General features: G+C 38.4%; 2 protein-coding genes across 2 annotated transcripts in view; one reads left to right on the top strand and one right to left on the bottom strand.

Annotated features, from left to right (window-relative positions):
* The window catches only part of LOC136825113 (adhesion G protein-coupled receptor L2-like), a 57,210-nt gene that overhangs the window by 8,475 nt on the left and 35,303 nt on the right, over positions 1 to 13,432 (bottom strand). Inside the window, exons 10-17 of the mRNA XM_067081156.1 lie at positions 9,602 to 9,779; positions 7,219 to 7,453; positions 5,542 to 5,729; positions 4,894 to 4,910; positions 3,731 to 3,923; positions 3,045 to 3,148; positions 2,147 to 2,370; positions 955 to 1,254 (exon numbers count right to left, since the gene is read on the bottom strand). Of these exons, the coding sequence (XP_066937257.1) occupies positions 955 to 1,254; positions 2,147 to 2,370; positions 3,045 to 3,148; positions 3,731 to 3,923; positions 4,894 to 4,910; positions 5,542 to 5,729; positions 7,219 to 7,453; positions 9,602 to 9,779 (1,439 nt within the window). The remainder of the gene's footprint in view (positions 1 to 954; positions 1,255 to 2,146; positions 2,371 to 3,044; positions 3,149 to 3,730; positions 3,924 to 4,893; positions 4,911 to 5,541; positions 5,730 to 7,218; positions 7,454 to 9,601; positions 9,780 to 13,432) is intronic.
* LOC136825298 (glutamate receptor ionotropic, kainate glr-3-like) overlaps positions 9,644 to 13,432 on the top strand; it is a 105,508-nt gene continuing 101,719 nt past the window's right edge. The window contains exon 1 of the mRNA XM_067081406.1: positions 9,644 to 9,803. The gene's annotated coding sequence lies outside the window, so the exon portion shown is untranslated. The remainder of the gene's footprint in view (positions 9,804 to 13,432) is intronic.

Raw genomic sequence — 13,432 nt, 5'->3', positions numbered from 1 at the left:
ATGCTATAGTCTGTTCTGTAAGTCTAATAAAAGCGCTCACAGAGCTCATGTCCTTATCGACCAGAACTGCCAGGTATCAGGCTCAGTCGAAATCTTACAGATTAAGAAAGACATAACTTCCAGTCAGACTTTCTTTGCAGCAGTCATTGAACTACCAAAATCTATGGTGATGGTGTGCAGACTTACGGTCTTGTAAAACTGGGACATTTGAAATAATACTGATTAATCTAAGTCCTAAAAAGTCCCTCATACTTAAATGTAACAGTCCGACCTCCTAAAGTTTCATCATTATTACCGGTTACGAGGCCACGTTCTAGTGAAATAAACTTGGAAGTCAAATGCATAGATTAATTGAAAGATTACCACTGACGTTTCTGAGACCGAATCCGTTCTCAAAACACAAGGTCCTAGGATACATTAACACACTGGATTTCAATGCTAAATAAGACATGGTAAATTATTATTTTAAAATAAAACATTACTTCTAAGCACATCCCATCAATTCTGCAGTTGCAAATATCGAAAGCATTCAGTGTCAAGTTCATCTCCGTAGGGAGGTAGTGCCATTAGTGCACCTCATGCGTTGCACTGTAGGCATTACTTGAGTTCTTTGCGGCGTCCCTTCGGGCCCCAGCTGCAGCCCCTTTCATTCCTTTTACTGTACCTCCGTTCAATATCTCCTTCTTCCTTCTTACTTTCCACCCTCTTTTACAAATAAATTATAGTGCAACTGCAAGGTTTTCTTCCTGTTACACCTTTTAAAACCTTTTTACTGTCAATTTCCATTTCAGCGCTGAATGACCTCATACTGTAGGTTCTAGCGCCAGGCCTCTGGCCTCAATTCTATATTCCAGTTCCAAATCTGGCAAATTCAGCACCTCACCTTAGAGAATCTCGTGGATGTCTCACCTCCAACCACCTCACCTTACAGTACCTCGCTTCGCGGCATCTCACCTTCGACTTGACGTACAGGTGGAACGCGTCGATGGCGTTCCAGATGAAAGTCGCCAGGAACAGGTAATGGAGCATCCCCGCCACGACGGTGCAGGAGGTGATGCTGTCGGTGGCGCCCACTCCCCCGAGCAGCACCATCTCCGACAGCAGGATGCAGAAGCAGAGGTTGGCGAGGATGACGGAGGTGCATCTCTCCCGGACGTCCTTGAACGCCAGGAAGCACACGATGCACAGCGCCAGGCTCACGATGGCGACGACGCAGCCCACGATTGTCACGCAGCGCATCACGCGGTGCATCGCCTGACGATGATGAAGAAATGAGTTAGTAATTGAACGAGAACACTGAGGTCAGGTGTGACTTGAAGGGAAGGGGCCGGGGTGGGCATTGAAGGAATAATAATAATATAATAATAATGTAAACACTGATGAGAAACAGTGTTCAGGTCTTTGCTTTCGTCTTTTATACACAGTAGTAGTTTACTTTATAATTGTGGAATTTTATTTCACCGTTTTTCACAAGATTATGAATTTCTTTTACAATAATAATAATAGTAATAGTGATAATACAACGTGATATTATTATTATTAATAATAATTAAATTAGTAGAAACAAATAAAAATGCCCGCGTAAGGAGTTAGTGCCGTCAGTGCACCTCATACGGTTCACCCTAGGCATAACTTAAGGTTGTTTGAAGCATCCCTTCGGTACCTAGCTGCAACCCCTTTCATTCCTTTTACTATACATCCGTTCATATTCTCTGTCTTCCATCTCACTTTCCACCCTCTCCTAACAATTGATTCGTAGTGCAACTGCTTTGAGATTTTCCTTTCAAACCTTTCTACAGTCATTTTCCGTTTCAGCGCTGATTGACCTAAAGGTCCCAGCAAAAAATTCTATATTCTAGACCACTCCCAGTTATAAGTGGACAAAGAACTGAATAGGAAAAATTGGGACTCACCCCCCCCACAAACAAATTAACAAACCCGTTAAAACTAAACACTAAAAGTCAGAGGGAAAACAAAAGCGAGTAGAGAATTCCAAAGAGGGTGGACAAAAAACTGAATAGGACAAATTGGGGACTTGCCCCCAGCAAAGTAACAGACCCGTCAACGCACTGAAGACTAAAAAACAGATGGAAAGCAAAAGCGAGTAGAGAATTCCAGAGCTGGGGGGTTGGAAAAAGATACTTACGCCCCTGCTATCGATGATATCGTGGATATCCATGACGACTGCTATGTTGGTCAAGTGTTCGCAGTGGCAGACGGAGAAGTCGTCGTTGGACTCCACCAGGTGGCACCCGTCCGTGGCCCAGGCGTGGGACACTCCGTCCCACCAGGCACACGCCCGCCTCCCCAAGACGTACTTGTCGCCCGTGTATATGTGCTGGAATTTGATGACGACCATTTCGTCCAGAGCTGAAGACAAGAAGTGAGGGTTTCAGGGAGACGATGCTCTCTCTCTCTCTCTCTCTCTCTCTCTCTCTCTCTCTCTCTCTCTCTCTCTCTCTCTCCTTATATAGTATATATATATTTATACATATGTGTATTTATACAAATACATATTTTACATACAAATGAATGCCAATGTATATATATATTATATATATATATATAATATATATATATATATTTATATATATCTGAATCACTAAATGTGGAACGTGATGAATATATAAATAAAGAAAAAAATCCACGAAGAAAAGTAAAGGACGATAAGTCGAAAGGCCTCATAGCACTCCAGTGTTTCTCTTTGTTCGTGGATTTTGTCTATCATATATATATATATATATATATATATATATATATATATATATATATATATATATATATATATATATATATAATAAAATGTATATATATATATATATATATATATATATATATATATATATATATATATATATATATATATATATATATATATATATATATATATATATATATGACATTAGCCTATTTTATGAACGTGGGTTTCAAGTTAAAGTAATATGACTACGTCCACGTAGTAAAATCTCTCTTCGGTATTTGTTAATTTAGTTAATTTTTGATTCCCCGACATAACCTAAAAATCCACTCCCTGTTGAACTTACGGGCATTCCACGTTGAGCCGTCACCAATCGTGGCCCCTAGAATTGGGGTGTTGACCTGACCAAGTGCTGGCAGGTCACGCTCGGGAACCGCTTCGTTAGGATTACTGTAGTTGGAGTAAAGAAAATGGGGTTAGTAATAATTGCGGATGATATGGAAGATGAAAAAAGAGGAAGAGGTGGAAAATGGCATCATGCTCTTTGAATTGGAAGATGGGCTTGATATATGTTGTCACTGAAACGCTAACGTAAATAAAATTCCCATAAACAAACATTATATATATATATATATATGTATGTATATATTATTTATTTATATATGTGTAATTATATATGTATATTTATTTAATGTATATGTAATATATATATGTATATATTTGTTATAAATGTAATATATAGATATATATATATATAATATATATATATATTTATATATTGTAATATATATATACTGTATATATATATATTTTTATTTATATATTGTATATATATATATATATATATATATATATATATTTAATTTATATATTGTATAATATATGTTATATTTATACATATATATATATATATATATATATATATATATATATATATATATATATATATATATTATTTATTTATATATATAACTACAATATAATATATATTGGCCTTCAAATACAACAACAGAAACTTCGTCACCTCCTTACCAAGGCACAGCGTTGAGGGTACAATGGAGGTCATTGAATGCAACATAGGTCACCTTGAGGGCATTCTGGTCACCGCTGTAGGTCTCGTAGAAGTTGTAGGGAAGGGCGAAGAGGGTCTCGTTGTGTCCGGGATGATCGAAGGTCAAGAGGACGCTCTTGTAGTATTTCAAAGGACGGTTCATCACTCGGGCCACTATTGTGAAAATTTTTTGAATTATTATTATTATTGTCAGTGGCCACCTCCCCTACCTCCAACCCTTTTCATTACTTTTACTGTACCTCCTTTCATATTCTCTCTTCCATCTTGTTATCCAACCTCTCTAACAGTTTTTTCATTGTGCAACTACGGGATTTTCTTCGTGTTACACCTGTCAAACCTCCTCACTATCAATTTCCCTTTCAGCGCTGAATAATCTCATAGGTCCCAACGGTTGGCGTTTGGCCTAAATTCTATATTCTATTCCATTTTTTAATAACTTAGAAGAAATTGTTTTAGAATAGTAGTCGATTATGAATGAAATATTAGAAATTATTATTGAATACTCGAAACATCATTTCAAACCATTCTCCCCAGCAGGGGTGGTAGGGCCGTCAGTGCACCTCAGGCGGTGCACTGTAGGCATTACTTAAGTGTCTTTGCAGCGTGCCTTCGGCCCCTAGCTGCAACCCCTTTCGTTCCGTTTACTGCACCTCCGTTGATATTCTCTTTCTTCCATCTTACTTTCCACCCTCTCCTAACAGTTGATTCACAATGCATCTGCTTTGAGGTTTTTCTCCTGTTACACCTTTCAGACCTTACTGTCAATTTCCGTTTCAGCGCTGAATGACCTCGTAGGTCCCAGTGCTTGGTCTCATGCCTAAATTCTATATTCAGTTCAATCAATTCAATTCAAACCATTCTCGGTGAATATCAGTGCATAGAAAATGTGCAGATTTTGGACCGCCATGCAAGACCTAGCAGGAAGAAGAGAAAGGGGAGAAGGCGAAGGAGAAAGGAGGAACAAGCAAACCTCACTCGAGAAGAAGGGAAAGGAAATAGAGAAGAAAAATAGCAAGAAGATACGAAGAGTCCCCGATACACCACTCGCCCGAGAAGAACATAAATAGACGAGAAAAAGAATTGAAGATATTGGCAGAAGAAGAAAAAACAGATTGGAAAATACAGTAAAAGTAATATAAACTGGAATAAAAGTGGAAATGTGAAAGGAGAGGAAAGACAAAAGGTGAAAGAAATGAAAGGGAGAAAGGTTAACAGGAAAAGGAAAAAAAAAAGGAAGCCTGTAATAAAAATAAGAAAAAGCCGGAAGAAAAAAGGAAATGTGAGGGAAGGCGAGAAAAGAAAAGGTAAAAGTAAAGAAAGAAAAACGGGTAACTGACGGTGCAAGAAGAAACAAGTAAAAAATGCGCCGAAGCAATTGAGTTTTCTGTACAGCCGCTACGGCGTACAATCAAGACCACCGAAAATAGATCTATCTTTCGGTGGTCTCGGTATAATGCTGTATGAGGCACGGCCTATGAAACTTTAACCACGGCCCGGTGGTAGCCTGGCCTATATCGTTGCCAGACGCGCGATTATGGCTAACTTTATCCGTAAATAAAATAAAACAACTGAGGCTAGAGGGCTGCAATTTGGTATGTTTGATGATTGGAGGGTGGATGATCAACGTACCAATTTGCAGCCCCCTAGCCTCAGTAGTTTTTAAGATCTGAGGGCGGACAGATAAAGTGCGGGCGGTCAGACAAAACCGGCACAATAATTTTCCAACGGAGAAAGAAGGAAATCAAAAAAGAAGTCCATTAGACAAACTCACCGAGTCCTCTGACGGTGAACTCCTGGAATGACCCCAGCTGCTGCGGACGCCAGTGTGATCGTTGCGAACTTGACGCTGTCCTGCAGCTGGGTGAAGGCGACGTTCTTGAACTCGTGGCTCAGGCCCCACCACAGAGCCGGTTTCGACAGCATCACGTCCACCAGGTCCATGACTCCTTTCAGGTATTTCTGAGGACAGGTTGAAAGTTTGAAGATGGACAAGATATACAGAAGTTATTTGCACGAACGTACACGCATACAGGCTCATATTTATGTATATATATATATCTATCTATCTATCTATCTATCTATCTATCTATCTATATATATATGTATATATGTATATGTGTATGTATATATATATATATATATATATATATATATATATATATATATATATATATATATAATGTCCCATAAAACTATTTAAAACGTTGAAACCATATATTTCGGACTTGTTTCTTCTGTTCACTATATATTGGTTTCCTGTAGTGTTTTACCTTCTATTTTCCCTAAATATTGTGTATATATATATATATATATATACATTTGTTTATATATCAGATCTGTATTCCCGTATCGGATCTTCTGATATATATTTTCCTGTGGTTTTTACGTATTTGTGTATATATATATATGTATATACATTTGTGTATATATATGTATGTGTATACGTATGTATATATATATATACTATATATTGTATGTAATATATATATATTGTTCCAGAGTAATCCATTCCCTTTTTTTTTTTTCTTTTTACCTAAGCATTGAATTAGGAACCTAGTGATTGTTGATTAGTCGACTGTGGCAGGTCACTGCCAAGGCAAGAGAAGCGCATGAGGCCTACCATCTCATCCTAAAATGACTTGCAAACAACCGAAAGGTTTATATTTTTTGGAGCCACCCCTTCTAAAGGTAAAAGGATCGTAGTGAGTAGTTTTTCCGTACGGGGGAAGTGCCGCCAGTGCAACTCAAGTGATGCACTGTAGGCACTACTTAAGGCTCTTTGCAACGTCCCTTCGGCCTCTAGCTGCTATATCTTTTATTACCTTTACTCTACCTCCATTCATATTCTCTTTCTTCCATCTTGCTTTCCACCCTCCTAGCAATGGGTTACTGCGAGGTTTTCCCTCTGTTACACCTTCAAAACCTCCTTTACTGTCAATTCCCCTTTCGGCGCTGAATGACTTCATACGTCCCAGCGCTTGGACTTTGGCCTAGATTCTATATTCCATTCCATTCCAAACAAACACACAATAAGTGGTTGGTTTGAACCACCGTCTACCTAAATTTGATCTTATAATTCCGCGTGGGTAGAAGTATATCTTAGTTTTACCAGACTATTGAGCTGTTAACAGCTCTTCCAGAGAGGGCTGGCCCGAAGGATTAGATTTATTTTTTACGTGGCTAAGAACCAATTGGTTACCTATCAACGGGACCTACAGCTTATTGTGGAATCCGAACCACAGCCTTCTTGGCCCCAGTGCCTGGGCTTTTGCCCTAAATATCATACATCCATTCACATTATAGCGAGAAATGAATTTCTATCACCAAAAATAAATCCCTCTCATTCTTCATTGGCCGGTCGGAGATTCGAACTCGCGGCCAGCAGAGTGCTGGCTGAGAACGGAACCCACTCGCCCACCGAGGAACTAAAAATAACCCCATTGCTCACCATGGCCAGCTTCCAGGCATCAATCCCCGACGTCATCCGCTCCAGGTCTTGCCGGTGCTTGTCTTGCAGCTTCGCCATGCGTTCCCCGATGGTCAGGAGGTCCCCGGTGGCGAGACTGATGCCCTTCTCGGCGTCCTGCAGGCTCGTGGCTACCTCCGTGACTATTTCTGCAGCCGTGATGTTCTCCGTCGCCATGACTTCCTGCCACCCGCTGAAGAAGAGCGAGTGGCATTTGCTGTGCCGGGGAAAGGGTGGGCTGATTGTTAAAAGAGTTGCTTGGTCTGCCTTCGCTCACTCACTCAGTCAGTCAGACACTCTCACTCTCTTAGCTTTAGAGGTCTCTGTTGTGACCTGTTACCATTTTGACCAGAGTCCTAATTGTTATTGTTATTATTCAGAAGATGAAACTCATTCATATGGAACAAACCTACCACCGGGGCCACTGACTCGAAATTCAACCTTCCGAAGAATATTAAGGTGTTCATTAGGAATAAGTAAGAGGGGTAAAGGGAAATACAGAAAGAAGAGATATCACATATTAAAAAAGAAAAAAATAAGTTAAAAAAACAGATAAAATTGTATTAAAATGTAAGAATAGTATTAGGTTGTCTGGAAATGGTATTGGACTTATAAAATATGTATGACTGGGATTATTGTTAAAAAGCTTGATTTGGACTTACAAAATATGTATGACTTTGTTACTGTTAACTAAAAACGTTATTTCAGAACCATTTTCCTTTAGCACTAATTTAACAAATTCGAGCACCGATGACCATGGCGATTGTGACGTTAGTTTGTGATATCAAATTAGCCAAACAAGCTAAATTTAGGATTCCTTATGAATAATGCAAATAATTGTACTTTGTGTGAGTAGGTAACTCTCATCCCCCTTTTTTTTTGATTGTCCAGTACTGATATGGAATAGTCCTCGTATTAAATCAGTCAGTCCAGATTAAAAATTTCCTTATTTATTAGGGAATCTCCTTTTTATTTCCTAAATGAAACTCGCCAATGCATTCCACTACATGCAGTCTCTTTTAAACATTTATTATCTTGTCCTTTGCTCTTACATACGTGTTACTGTGTACACGCACACTATATATATATATATATATATATATATATATATATATATATATATATATATATATATATATATATATATATATATATATGTATGTATTTACACATGTATAACTGAATCACGAAAATATGGATCGTGATGAATATATAAATACAGACAAAATCCACGAAGGAAAGAGAAACAATGGAGTGCTGCGAGGCCTTTCGACTTGTCGTCCTTTACTTAGCAGATTTATATTTACACGTCTATGTATACGTGTTTGTATAATGTATATACTGTATATATATAATAAATTATATATACACGTGTATATATATATTTTTTTAGCAATTATATATATTTTATGTATAATTACTAAATATATATATGTGTGTGTGTATGTATAAATATTACAAACATATTCATAGACATGTGTAAATGTAAATCTACTAAAAAAAGGACGACAAGTCGAAAGGCCTCACAGCACTCCATTGTTTCTCTTCCTTCGTGGATTTTGTCTGTATTTATATATTCATCACGTTCCATACATACATACACATATATATATATATATATATATATATATATATATATATATATATATATATATATATATATATATATATATATATATATATATATATATATATATATATATATATATATGTGTGTGTGTAAGTGCACTCAAACATACCCACATAGAAAGAACAGTAGCTTAAGTTCGGCAAAGAATCACTCGATCCTCAGAATCGTTAGAAGCCAGTGAGGCCATCTCTACAAACCCGCGTTACGTCATCTAAAAAGCACGAATAATAGAAAGTGAAATTCCCTTCACTCATAACTGTAATGAGCGCTCGATTATTTCCAGTAAACGTGATGCAGAGCTATTTCGGAACTTGTTCTCCTTTCAGTAATAAATTCTTGCAAAAGCCGTGCAACGGATTGCTTTTCATTTCCTTCACTGCGCCTCGAGTTGAATTCTCTTGCGCCTGAGTTTGTCATCCTCGTTAAAGATCCCACTTGAGGTGCACTGTAGGCATTACTTACTGTCCTTGGCAGCGTCCCTTCGGCCCCTAGCTGCAACCCCTTTCGTTCCTTTTACTGTACCTCCATTCATATTCTTTCTCTTCCATCTTACTTTCAACCCTCTCCTAACACTTGTTTCATAGTGCAGTTGCGAGGTTTTCCTCCTGTTACATCTCTCTATCCTTTCTACTCTCAATTTCCCTTTCAGCTCTGAATGACCTCGTAGGTCCCAGCCTTTGGCCTAAATTCTTTGTTCCATTCCATTCACTCACACAAACTTCCTCTTTTTCTCACCTTAAATCAGGAGTTCTGAGCCATTTCCCATCTCGTCCACAGACCCAGGCAGCCGTTCCACTGGTTCCAGTTGGGCATGGAATCTCGGTCGCCCTTCCAGGAGAGGTTTCCTTCAGCTTCCAGTGGTAGGACAGATGCTCATCTGGGAACTCCCTGTCGCCTCGGGGACATCTCTCGGCTACAGAGGAAGAAGAAAACTAAGGTACAGTAAACATTTTTGAAGCTGAATAAGATAATTATTAAGGATAAAAAAATGTAATTGGGTGTTATGGGCAAATGATTATTATGAAACGAGATAAACAATGGTTTTTGGGTGAGTTATAATTATTATTGTTTATTATTATTATTATTATTATTATTATTATTAGGAAAATGACCTTTAATACAGGTTTTGTTAAACAAAATGGCAGTTTCAACAGCATTTATTTTATATAGTAAGACGGATTGAACGTTTACTATATAAAATAAATGCTGTTGAAACTGCCATTTTGTTTAACAAAACCTGTATTATTATTATTATTATTATTATTATTATTATTATTATTATTATTATTATTATTATTATTATTATTATTATATTCAGATGATGAACACTATTCATATGGAACACGCCCACAAAAAAGGGGCCATTGACTTCAAATTCAAGCTTCCAAAGAATATGGTGTTCATTCGAAAGAAGTAACAGAAGGGAACGGGAATTACAGAAAGGGGAGATCAGATACTAGAAAAACAGATGAATTAACGAATGAATAAATAAATAAAAATGTAAGTAAAATGTTAAAATACCAGTTGAATTGTATTAGGATAGTAAAGCATTGCGTCTTCGCTTGAATTCTGAAGAACATGGATTTAGAAAGTTTCTTGTGAGTTTATGCACGAATCCACCCAGCTTGTATATGTTCCCGTTTTTAGTTTTCTGAAAAGAAAAATATTGCGCCGGCTTTGTCTGTCCGTCCGCACTTTTTTTCTGGCCGCCCTCGGATCTTAAAAACTACTGAGACTAGAGGGCTGCAAATTAGTACGTTGATCATCCACCCTCCAATCATCAAACATACCAAATTGCAGCCCTCTGACCTCAGCAGTTTTTATTTTATTTAAGGATAAAATTAGCCATAATCGTGCATCTGGCAACGATATGGGATAGGCCACTACCGGGCCGTGGTTAAAGTTTCATGGACCGCGGCTCATACAGCATTATACCGAGACCACCGAAAGATAGATCTGTTTTCGGTGGCCTTGATTATGCGCTGTAGCGGCTGTACGGAAAACTCGATTGCGCCGAAGAAACATCGGCGCATTTTTTACTTGTTTTCAGTTATCTGCCGATATCCAAAAATGATATCAGGAATAAACACATGATAACGTTATACAGTTCTTCAACGAAATTATCTCCAAGGACTTAATGACAGGACCCAGGACTAGAGGAAAGTAAATGAATGCAGACTTGAAAGAGTATTAAAGGATGAAGAGATTGCGTACTGAGACAATGAAACGGCCCTTTAATTGGGCGGACATGAGCATCTTATTTCTCTGCTGTAAAATGGCCATATATTTTTCACGCCAATTTAAATTTTTTCTTTTATTTATCGTCACTTCGAGATCTCCCAATAGCGGTAATTAGGTGGGTTTGAAAATGACGGCCTTTGCATGCTAGGGTAAAAGAAGTATATATAACTATATTAAGTAGGAACCCCCATAGGGGGGCGGGATGCACTTTAGGCATTACTTAAAGATCTTTGCAGCGTCCCTTCGGCCCCTAGCTGCAACTTCTTTCATTCCTCTTACTGTCCCTCCGTTCCTATTCCGTTTCTTCAATCTGACTTTCCATCCTCATTAACATTTGATTCATAGTGCAACTGCTTTGAGGTTTTCCTTCTGTTACACCTTTCAGACCTTACTGTCAGTTTCCCCTTTCAGCGCTGAATGACATCAGAGGTCTCAGCACTTGGCCTTCTCAACAAGCAGGAAATAAATAAAAAAAAAGGAATAGTCTGAATATTGAGTTACTCATCGGTAGATTGAAGGGGCGCTGACTGACCTTGTTTCGAACAAGAGACCTTATTAGATGTAGGAGTTCCTTGCTCTGCTAAAGCGTTAGTTTGTCGAATATGATAATTGTTTCTGTGTGTGTGTTTGTGTTTGTGTTTGTGTTTGTGTGTTTTTTTTGTGTCATGATGTTATAGAAATTGCGGTACTGATCATAATTCCTCAGAGATATTTTTTGCTGGGCTTTGGCAGATGACGTTACCCCAAGGCCAATTTGATCTAACAATAACATTACTTACCGTGAGATTTGCCCCAAAAATTGTACCTTCTTCCGGTAAACAACATCTTTTCATTGTTTATCTCAGTGATTGGAACCCCTCCCCCCCCCCCGCGCTACCTTGGCCGCACACTTCCCCTTTCAAATCTGGTATTTTCTCACCGACTCGACAAAGATTTCAAAATGCAATAGTGCAAAGCGCGTCATTCCAGGTGGCTGCGTTCTGCCCGTGGTGTCGTGCTATGTAAGAAAGTTTTGTCGTTTTCTGCCGCCTGTCCCTTGCCGTAACGACCATGTAGCCAGCAACACTGACATTTTTATCTTCTGAAAAATCCCAAACGTTTCTTTCGCTTCTAAAGACCCGGTTTCATCTTCTGAAGACTCTTGTTTCATTCAGTGGAGTTCTTCACTGGAGGTTCTTCATTGGGGGTGGGTAGAGCTCTCTGCTAGCACGCTGTTGGCCCAGCGTTCGACTCTCCGACCGGCCAATGGAGAATTAGAGGAATTTATTTCTGGTGATAGAAATTAATTTCTCGTCATCATGTGGTTCGGATTCCACAGTAAGCTGTAGGTCCCGTTGCTAGGTAACCAGTTGGTTCTTAGCCACGCAAGATAAGTCTGATCCTTGGGGCCAGCCCTAGGAGAGCTGTTAATGAGCTCAGTGGTCTGGTTAAACTAAGGTATACTTAACTTTTTCTATTCTATTCTAATCTGTTCTGTTAATCTGTACATACTTTCTCCACTTCTAACAAGCAACGCCCTCTAAACTGTATTTCCGCCTTTATTGAGCGTGGGAAGTGGGCTGACTTATGAGGCTCTCTGCTTCCATGCAAGCAGTATTGTTGCGTAGATTGAAATCATTGGCTGTTAACAACCTGAGTCGCTGAAGTCACAGCCAAAGGGACTGACGTACAGGATTTTTCCTCTTTGATGAAATTTTCTCTTACTGAAATAGGGTCGGACCACCCTTGGTCATCACCTTTCTTACTGAGAATATTTCAGTATCGTTCGTTGCCGGCCAATGAAGAGTTAGAGGAATTTATTTCTGGTGATAGAAATTCATTTCTCGGTATTATGTGGTTCGGATTCCACAATAAGCTGTAGCTCCCGTTGCTAGGTAACCAATTAGTTCTTAGCCACGTAAAATAAGTCTAATCCTCCGGGCCAGCCCTAGGAGAACTGTTAATCAGCTCAGTGGTCTAGTTAAACTAAGGTGTACTTAACTTTTGTAGTGCTCTGCTTCTGCTGGCACTCATGCTATATATGTGTATGCATGTATATATGTATATATATATATATATATATATATATATATATATATATATATATATATATATATATGTGTGTGTGTGTGTGTGTGTGTGTGTGTGTGTGTGTGTATATAACTGATTCACGAAGGAAAAATGAAACAACTGAGTGGTTGCTAGGCCTTTCGACATCTGGTCCTTTACTAGTAAAGGACTGTGTCGAAAGACCTAGCAACCTCACCATTGTTTCATTTTCCTTCGTGCCATGTGCCTATATATATATATATATATATATATATATATATATATATATATATATAT

Source organism: Macrobrachium rosenbergii, chromosome 37 (genome assembly GCF_040412425.1).
Source record: "Macrobrachium rosenbergii isolate ZJJX-2024 chromosome 37, ASM4041242v1, whole genome shotgun sequence".
Lineage (NCBI taxonomy): Eukaryota > Metazoa > Arthropoda > Malacostraca > Decapoda > Palaemonidae > Macrobrachium > Macrobrachium rosenbergii.
Note: the sequence above shows the minus strand (reverse complement) of the source record. Positions and strands in the feature narration are given on the sequence as shown.